This window comes from Dipodomys merriami, unplaced genomic scaffold, assembly GCF_024711535.1.
Source record: "Dipodomys merriami isolate MVZ:Mamm:240054 unplaced genomic scaffold, mDipMer1.0.p SCAF_509, whole genome shotgun sequence".
Lineage (NCBI taxonomy): Eukaryota > Metazoa > Chordata > Mammalia > Rodentia > Heteromyidae > Dipodomys > Dipodomys merriami.
Window position 1 is genome coordinate 411695 of NW_027206079.1, and position 9271 is coordinate 420965.

At 60.0% G+C, this 9271-nt stretch overlaps 1 protein-coding gene across 1 annotated transcript; it reads right to left on the reverse strand.

Moving 5' to 3' along the window:
• Positions 1 to 94: 94 nt before the first annotated feature.
• On the reverse strand, positions 95 to 8986 carry LOC138810774 (trehalase-like). Its single transcript, XM_069998019.1, has 15 exons — positions 8890 to 8986; positions 5444 to 5544; positions 5172 to 5316; positions 5002 to 5089; positions 4118 to 4218; positions 3915 to 4007; positions 3686 to 3802; positions 3486 to 3608; positions 3065 to 3114; positions 2741 to 2935; positions 1601 to 1818; positions 1237 to 1348; positions 848 to 960; positions 556 to 609; positions 95 to 320 (listed from the first exon to the last, which is right to left on the reverse strand). The coding sequence occupies exons 1-15, from the start codon at positions 8976 to 8978 to the stop codon at positions 174 to 176; spliced, it is 1746 nt and encodes a 581-aa protein (XP_069854120.1). The 5' UTR covers positions 8979 to 8986; the 3' UTR covers positions 95 to 173.
• Between the last annotated feature and the right edge of the window lie 285 nt (positions 8987 to 9271).

Consider the following 9271-nt stretch of genomic DNA (forward strand, 5'->3'; position numbering starts at 1 on the left):
AGACCCACACCCCGGACGCTGACCTCCATGTCACTGCCCCGTCCCTGTGCCTCAGAATAGAAGACAGCGGGGCAGGGACAGGAGAGCCCCCAGATGGGAGGAAGGACCCGTTTAATGAGGAAGGAACTGAGGCCAGGGGAGCGTGCACAGGAAGGCTGTCCTTGTCCTCATTTTCAGGGCCACTGAGGCAGGAAGCTGAGCAGAAGCGTAGCCACCAGACAGCAGGGCACCTGGAGAGCCAGCGGGGCCCCCGAGGTCAGCCGGTCCCCATAGCGGTCCAGGAGCATCAGGGCCACGCCATTGGTCCAGCCAAACCCCTCCTAGAGACGGGCAGGACAGTGGGGAGAGGAGGCAGGGCACCCGCGCCCTGTTTGGGGTATTGGAGCTCCTCCCCAGGGTCTCTGGCGCCATCTGTCCTCCAGAGGCAGCAAGGGGCAGCAGGAAGCTCCGCCCCAGGCAGCTGGGCTTACGTGCCCTGGCCACGGCATGGCCTAGCGGGGCTCACCGCAATGCAGGGGACAGTGGTGTTCAACAGCCCACTCCCGCCTCGCTCACCTGGACTTCATACTCCCCTCCACCACCTGGCTGTCCACCGCTGCTGACGTCATACTGGGGACAAGGGGACGGTGGTAGGTCAGGCGCTGGTCCCCAGGCCACCCACCACCCCAGCAGGTCAGCCAGCCCAGCTCCTCTGGCCTGCGGCAATGGTCCCTGCAGTTCCCAGGAATGGCCACTGGGTGTCACCACCATCCTGGCTGGGCCGCCCTGGTCCAGGAGAAGCCTGACACCCTGGCCTCCTCTAATGGAGGAGGTCCCGGGGACAGAGGGGCGCCCAGCGCCAGCTCACCTTCTCATACATGGCTGACTTTTGGGAGTAGACGTCAAAGTTGGTTCTGATCCAGTTCTGGGCCAGCTGGAAAGCCACTTCTTGGGTCCGAGGGGAGACTGACATGGTCAAGCCTAGGGCCCCAGGCAAGGCAGGACCTGAGTCTCCAGAGCCGCCATCCCAGCAGAGCAGAGGCCGGGGGGCTTGCTTGCCCCCAGGCCTCCTTTCTGGACCCTCGGGGTAGAGAGAAGGGACGGGGGCTGGACATGTGTGCTGAGCGGGGCCAGAACAGCCCAGGAGGCAGGGGAAGGATGGAGGCCTGCATCTCTAGTCCACAGCACCCAGAAGCCCAGCTTGGCCCGTCCTCCGTGGGGCCAGGTCCTGGCAGATGCCCCTGCCTGCCTGCCTACCTCTGATGACCAGGTCCTGGAGGGGGGCCCAGCCATTGGGGAAGTCCCACTGCTGGCCTGTGTTGAGGAGGGAGGTCGGGATCCCATGCTGGTAGGTCAGGATTTGGCTGTCCTAGAAGGTTCCAGATATTTCCTGGACTGAGTGTAAGCCAGGATGCTTCCTCAGGAGGAAGGCCTCGCTGAGCCCTTTCTGGCCCTTGTCTTCTTGGCTCGCAGCTGCCCCCATCTGGTCCCGGTGGGAGCTACAGGCTGAGCTAGGCTCAGAGAGGAGGGAAAGGCTGCCCTGCAGGTCTGTGCTGTCAGCAGAGCCGGCGCTGCCGCAGGGCCGCGGGCTGCCCCTCCTCCCCCTCCCTGGTCCCCTCACCTCCAGGTATTTCAGAGCCTTGTCTGGGATGCTGGAGTCAGAGAAGCAGCCGGCCCAGAGCGGGGTGAGGTTGGATGGGTAAAACTCCAAGTTGTTCCTGCCATTTTCTAAGTCATAGTCGAACCAGGCTCCTTTCTGCTCCTGCCAGAGGACGGCCTGCATGGCGGCCATGCGCTGGGCCCGCAGGTTCCTGTACTTGGTGGCCTGGGAGTCGTTCCCTGGGGGACATTACCTCCGGTCTCAGTGGGCGGGGCTCTGCCCCTGGGCACTAGGCACTCTCCTTTGCTCTCCTTCATTTATGCTCCTCCCCAAGAGTAAGAAATCCTGTTGCTGAGGGAATGCTCCTCCAGGAGCCCAGTCCACTTGGTCCGGAGTTCTCTGGCCAATGGCTCTGCATTGCCCCAGGGCCTCCTTGGTCTGTCCCCTGGCCCATGCTGGCTAGGTGAGTTTCTCTGGCTCTAAGGGGTAGTTGTGTGGGCAGGCAGCTTTGGGTTGTTGAGTGTTTGGGGGAATGGATGAGGGTATTCCCTCCAAGCCCTGAGGCCCTCACAGCTCCAAAGGCAGGCGGAGGGAGGGAGGATAAGGGGAGACTTACACAGGTCACTGGTGACCCACACCTATAATCCTATCTGCTTGGGAGACTGAAATCTGAGGATCACTGTTTATACTGGAAGTACGTCTGTGCCTCAAAGTGGTAGAGCAAAACAGCTCAGGGGCAGTGCCCAGGCCCTGAATTCAAGTCCCGTGACCAAAAAAAAAGCAGGCTGGGGAGGTGGCTCAGTGGTAGAATGCTTGCCTAGCATGCACACTAGGGTTTGATTTCTCAGTACCACCTACACAGAAAAAGCTGGAAGTGGCGCTGTGGCTCAAGTGGTAGAGCACCAGCCTTGAGCTGAAGAGCTCTGGGACAGCATTCTGGCCCAGAGTTCAAGCCCTACAGCTGACAAAAAAAAAAAAAGAACAAAAAGAGGTTGAAATGTGGTCCAAGTGGTAAAGCAGCAAATTTGAGGGCAGAGCAGGAGGGCTGAGTTCAAGCCCCACTTAGAGCACAAAGCCAAACCATCCCGGGCTTCTTTATCCCTCCCTTTCATTGCCGTGTGGATGTGGAGACCCGTGCTGGCTGCCCCTCCCCGGACTTACCTAGCAAAGAGTAGAATTTGCCCATGAGCTCCTCTGCCTGGCACAGGAAGGCGTTTAGGTCCACCGGCACCAGTTTGCTGGTTCGGATGCTGCTGAGCAGGTGAGGGTTTGGGCCTCCAACGAGCCAGCGTGAAGAGAAATCCCACCCAGACTCGGCCCCAGCCTTCAGCTCGGCCCACAGAGCCTCTCGGCTCCCTGGAAGGATAGAGCAGGGCCCCGGCCAGCCTGACTGTGGGGAAACTGCAGCAGCCGACAGGGTCCCATGCCAGATGCAGAGGCCGGGCGCCCTGGCCGCCCCCCCCCACCCCCCGTGTTGCTGCTCACCTTCTGGCACTGTGTCTGCCAGTTCCGCGTCTTTGCTGTAGGACTCTGGCCTGAGAAAGGGAGAAGGAGTAACCTGACTAGAGGCATCTAAGCCCTTCTCCTCAAGTTTCCCATGTGTGTGTGTGTGCGCGTGTGTGTGTGCGCCAGTCCTGGGGCTTGAACGTAGGGCCTGGGTGCTGTCCCTTACCTTTTTGTCACTCAAGGCTAGCATTCTACCACCTGAGCCACAGCGCCACTTCTGGCCTTTTAGTAGTTCATTGGAGGTAACAGTCTCACAGACTTTCCCGCCTGGGCTGGCTTCAAACTGCCATCCTCAAATCTCAGCCTCCTGAGTAGCTGGGATTCCAGGCGTGAGCCGCCAGCGCCCGGCTCAAGCTTTCCTTCTGACACACCAGAGCATGACGGCGGGGCCAGGTCTTACCTGGGTCCCCCGTAAGCAACGGAATAGCGGTTCAGGTTGTAGCTCTGCCCTCCCACGCGCACAGAGACGCTCCTGTTGACAGCCCAGAAGTCCAGCTCCAAGGCCAGCGTCTCGATGTTCTCCCTGGGGTGAAGCGAGCAGCACTCAGCGCGGGGCTGCGCGGCTCCCGGCCCGGCCGGCACAGGCCGCCGCTCGCTCACCGCAGGAAGGTGACGTTGTGGGTGGCGTCCATGTATCGGTCCATCATGAGCGCCAGGAGCGGGGGCTGGCTCCTCTGCAGGTAGTACACGCGCCCGCCGTTGGGGATGTGCCCATAGCTGCCAACACAGACCGGCTCACAGTCTCTGCCGGTGGCAGGGCTCGGGCGGCCCCGCGCCAAGCCTGCGGCCACACGTGCCCCTGTGTGGACGCACGCGTGCCCGCGCTTACGTCTTCACCAGGCCCAGGAAGTTCTGCAGCATGCCGGCCACCGTCTGCACCATCTCAGACAGGAGCAGACCCTCCATGACCCAGTACGAGTCCCTGGGGGGAAGGGGCCACCAGGTGTCAGCCTGCCACCATCCAGGGCACTGGCCCTGGTTTAACCTCCCCCCTCCCTGCACCCCCCTCTGCCCTGGGGGGGTGGGGCTCACCAGTAGTAGAATTCTACAAAGCGGCCGCCAGGCACAATGAAGGGGTGTGGGGAGTAGAGGAGCGAGAAGCGCTCGGGCTGGCTGAGAACCTCTGGCTTTATCTGGAGGGAGGCGAGAGGGGGTGGCGGGCGCCTGGCATCCGCCCCAGGGTGGGGCTGGAGGAGGCCGGGGGGTGGAGGTCCGGCCGCCACGGCTGGGAGCCCACGTCTGTCTCTGCGGTTCTGCTGCGTGGCCGGGGGCCAGTGGCGGGGAGCCACGGCGTGCGTGTCCCCCACGCACCAGCTTCAGGGGGTGGGGACTGGGCTCACACATGTGCAGAGCCCCGAGCAGGCCGGGAGAGGCGAGTGTGGCCCCATCATGGCTCCACTCAGGTGGGGCTGAGGGAGGGGTCCTGGTCCCCTCCTCCGGTGCCCCCCTCCCCCAATTCCAGCTGCCACCACCAAGCCAGGCCCGAGGGGCAACCCCTCCTCCAGCTTCTGCCCAGCAAGGTGGAGCCCGACCCTTCCCCGGGCGGTGGGGGCCGCGGCTGAGGGGCAGACAAGCTTTGGAGGGTCCCTAAGTTGAGGAGTCTGTGGAAGAGAGAGCTGGGGGGTCCTGAGCGACTCAAGGGACCACCAGCCTCTCTGCAGGCCTTGGAGACAGGAGAGGCTTCTCTCCAGACTCCGCAGGCAGGGCCGTCTGGCAGCGACTGAGCCTCAGGGAGAGACGGAGAGGCCAGGAGGCCCGGGCACAGGAGGCTTGCTGGGTGAGGATGAGCAGCAGGGCTTGCCTCCTGGCCTCCGTTCTTTCCGGGGGGGCTCGTGATGGGCATGGGGTGGGGTTGTGCTCTCAGGGCTCCTCCCCCCGCCTCCCACCCCGGCCTTCTCTCCCCAGGAAGCTGTTACCTTCTTCCCCAGCTTCCTCCAGATGTGGTGCAGCTGCTCTGCCCAGGCGCGCAGCCTGGCGTCGGCGATCCTCTGCAGGAACCGGGGGCTGGAAGAGCGTGGGGCCCAGCAGGTTCAGGGGGGGATAGCCTGGCCCAGGGGCCGCGCCCAGCCCTAGCTCAGAGCCATACCTGCCGTGCCAGTCCTCGGGGGACCATGCCTCCAGCTCCTGCCCCACAGGCCGGAAGTGCTGCTGGACGAACTCGCGCAGCCGCGGCGCGGGGACGCTGTGGTTGTGGGCCTCGGCCAGCTCCCTGAAGCTGCGGAGCACTTGGTCTGGAGCACGGCAGAGGGAGGGCTCAGCGGGTCCCGAGAGGCCTCCCCCGCCCCCCGAAGGGCCTCTGTGAGCTCTCATGGCTGTTTCTTTGGGTGGAAGCTTCAGGAGAAGGTGTGAGGGCCTCACCTGGAGCCGTGGACAGGGACATGTCCACAAACTGCTTGTCGTCCGGGTAGAGCTTGGCCATCTGGACGGCGTGTAGGAGCTCCCCGTGACAGTACACCTGGCTGCAGACACAGGCAGAGGTGGGCGCGGTCAGGAGAAGGGCTGCAGCCTGCGGCCAACGGCTCCGGGTTGGACAGGGACTGCCTGTGTGCATGCCTGTGTGCGTGGTAAGCTGTGTGCATACATGTGTGCACGTGTGCATGATGAGCTGTGTGCATGCCTGTGTGCATGTGCGCATGGTGAGCTGTGTGCACATGTGCATGCTGAGCTGTGTGCGTACATGTGTGCGTGGTGAGCTGTGTGCATGCCTGTATGCATGGTGAGCTGTGTGCATGCCTGTGTGCATGGTGAGCTGTGTGCATACATGTGTGCATGTGTGCATGGTGAGCTGTGTGTGTACATGTGTGCATGCTGAGTTGTGTGCGTACAAGTGTGCACGGTGAGCTGTGTGCATACATGTGTGCGCGTGTGCATGGTGAGCTGTGTGCATGCCTGTGTGCACGTGTGCATGGTGAGCTGTGTGCATGCCTGTGTGCATGTGTGCATGGTGAGCTGTGTGCATGCCTGTGTGCATGGTGAGCTGTGTGCATACATGTGCACACGTGTGCATAGTGAGCTGTGTGCATACATGTGTGCATAGTGAGCTGTGTGCATGGTGAGCTGCATGCATACATGTGTGCATGTGTGCGTGGTGAGCTGTGTGTGTGCATGTGTGCATGTGTGCGTGGTGAGCTGTGTGCATACATGTGTGCATGTATGTGTGGTGAGCTGTGTGCATACATGTGTGCATGTGTGCGTGGTGAGCTGTGTGCATACATGTGTGCACATGTGCATGTTGAGCTGTGTGCATACGTGTGTGCACGTGTGCGTGGTGAGGTGTGTGCATACATGTGTGCATGTGTGCGTGGTGAGCTGTGTGCGTGCATGTGTGCATGTGTGCGTGGTGAGCTGTGTGCATACATGTGTGCATGGTGAGCTGTGTGAGTGGGTGTATGTGTGTGCCCGTATGTGCAGCTTGTGGGTAGTAACATACACATCCAAGGGCTTTGTGCAGCAAAGGCCTGGCAAAGCACTGGCCACTGACTGACACAGTGTACAAGGCCTGGTAGAGGACAGGTACTTAGTGCTTTAGGAATGACACATTTAGTGCTTGGTACCAGTGGCTCACTCCTGTGATCCCAGCTACTCAGAAAACAGATCTGAGGATCCTGAATGTCCCTGAGACCCTTATCTCCAATGAACCACCAAAAAGCCAGAAGTGGGGCTGTGACTCAAGGGGTAGAGTGCCAAGTGAGAGTCCAAGGCCCTGAGTTCAAGCCCCAACAACGGCACATATAAAAAAAAACAGGAGCAGGCAATTCAAACACTGGTGTCTGAAAATGAAAAGCATGAAGTGCAGGGTGACACGCCCTGGCAGCTGTGTGTTCATACTTCACATGAGGGTCCCTGGGTGGATGCAATGCATTTTTGGGGGGGGGGAGAAGGGAGAAGGAGGGAGGTATGACTACACAGTTTCCCCAGGGCATCTCAGCTCCTGTTCTAATGCGGGCGACTGCCCCAGGCCCCGGACGCATCTGTGCTGTTATAGCAGGGAGATTCCACGCCAAGCACTCGAGTTACTCTCCAAAACCTCTGTGCTGAACCCCGAGGGTGCTGGTGGGGTGTCTGCAGCCCCTGCCCCTAGGAAGGGGGGCACCTGCTACAGTACCATCGCCGCCAGCAGTCGGGAGCAGCACAGAGACCAAACCTAATGTTTCCACCTTTCAGATCCATGGCTCACGCCTGTCATCCTAGCCACTCAGGAGGCCGAGATCTGAGGATCATGGTTCAAAGCCAGCCTGGGCACAAAAGTCCATGAGACTCTGATATCCAAAAAGCCAGAAGTGGAGTTCAATTGGTAGAATACCAGCTTTGGGAATAAAAATCTAAGCAACAGAGCCCAGACCCAAAGTTCAAGTCCTAGTACTGGGACACACAACACATTGATAGCACATGGACAGGCCAGGTAGCCCAGAGTAAAGGAATGAACAACTTGATTACACAGTAAGGGAAACCCGACATCTCATTAGTGCTGGAGAGTCTCAGACCAGGAGAACGGCGTGGTCTCTTAACGCGAATTTGCCAGATGTCAGAAGCAAGGCAGCCGGGCAGGGCCAGCAGCACCTCTGCTTTTGGAATCTGACAAGTCGGATGGCAGTTGTGGTCTTGAACAGGCTGCTCCGGAAGGCGCTCCAGCCACGTGATACTGTGCAGTGCGGGGCTTTGCCAAGGCGGAGCCGGATCGAGGACTCGGGAGGAGCGCGGTGGCGCATTTGGGAAGGTTTCCAGGCACTACTCTCCGCTGGGCCTTTGGACTGGGTGTTTTGCTGAGTGGCAGATTAATTACTGAGTAACTGTAAACCCAGATAACCAAATGCTTACAACAGAGGACGTGGGTGGTGGTGGGTCTGGGGGGTGTAGCTCAGTGGTAGAGGCCGGGCTTAGTGTACACGAGGCCCCAGTTCCATCGCCAGTACCCCCCACACACACACACAGCCGCAGGTTATAATAGACAAAACCAGGCAGAATGGCTGGTGTGCTGGCTGAGGGAGAGGGGAGGGAGGCTTCTGGAGCTGGCACACTGGGCCAGAGCGCGTGTCAGGCCTGGGCGGAGCCCCGCGCTCTCCACAGGCAATGAGGGTCCCTCACACCCAGGCTTGGAGCATTGAGCAGAGAGATTAAGGGAACAATCTAGAGAACAAATTTCCTGTTTTATGCTAATGATGAGATTCGTTTTTCTCCCCCCCCCCCCCCCCGCGCCCCTTCCCCGCAGTCCTGGGACTTGAACTCAGGACCTGGGAGCTGTCCATGAGCCTCTTTGTGCTCCAAATCAGCACTTTACCACTTGAGCACAGCACCACTTGCAGCTTTTTCTGAGTAGTTTATTGGAGATGAGAGTCTCACAGACTTTCCTGCCCGGGATGGCTTTGAAACAATGATCTTCAGATCTCAGCCTCCTGAGTAGCTAGGATTACAAGCCCAGCTTCATTCTTTTTTTTTTTTTTTTTTTTTTTGCTGGTTGTGGGGCCTGAACTCTGGTTCCTCAGCTCTTCAGCTCAAGGCTAGTGCTCTACCACTTGAGCCACAGCGCCACTTCTGGCTTTTTCTGCTTATGTAGTGCTGAGGAATCGAACCCAGGGCCTCATGCATGCAACGCAAGCACCCTACCTCTGAGCCACCTTCCCAGCCCTGGCTACCTTCTTTTGGTCATGTGTCAGTTTGCCGCTGGCTGGCAGGCTTCATCCCAGGACTAGAGCTTGCCCTCCTTGCCTCCCCTCTGATGCTTCTGTCCTGCGCAGGACCGAAGCTCTGATGACAGCTCCAGCTCTGGCCTACCCCCCCCCCCACAAGCCTTCCCACATGCCTACCTCTCACAGGGAGGGGGCAGGGCCTCCTGGGCCCTCAGCCCCAGCCCCAGCAGAAGCAGCAGGTGCAGTTCCCAGGGCCTCCCGGGCATGGTGGCGGTGACTGTGGCTGGTGGAATGAGCGAGTCCCGGCACCCCTCCCTGGTTGGGCCAGGCCCAGCTGGCTTGCTCTGCCAATCAGACAAAGTCCAGACTTGGGGCGTGGCGACCACTGCTCCGGGACGCAGTGGTCACCCTCCATTTGACTTTTTTCTTTTTTTTTTTTTTTTTTTGCCTCTTCTGTTTCTTAGTCTCATGAGGCAGGCCCCTCCCTCAGAGCTGTGCCGGTGGTATTGGAGAAGTGGGCACCGGAGAGCCTGGGATGTCGTGAGGGCATCTAGCTCAT

Bases quoted from the DNA above. Each gene is read 5' to 3' on its own strand.
- LOC138810774 (XM_069998019.1), bottom strand. From the start codon at position 8,978: ATGCCCGGGAGGCCCTGGGAACTGCACCTGCTGCTTCTGCTGGGGCTG. The intron at 5,317-5,443 runs GTGAGGCCCTCA...GCCGTGCTCCAG, and splicing joins GTCCCTGTCCACGGCTCCAG to ACCAAGTGCTCCGCAGCTTC. The intron at 3,803-3,914 runs GTAAGCGCGGGC...CTGTGTTGGCAG, and splicing joins TTCCTGGGCCTGGTGAAGAC to CTATGGGCACATCCCCAACG.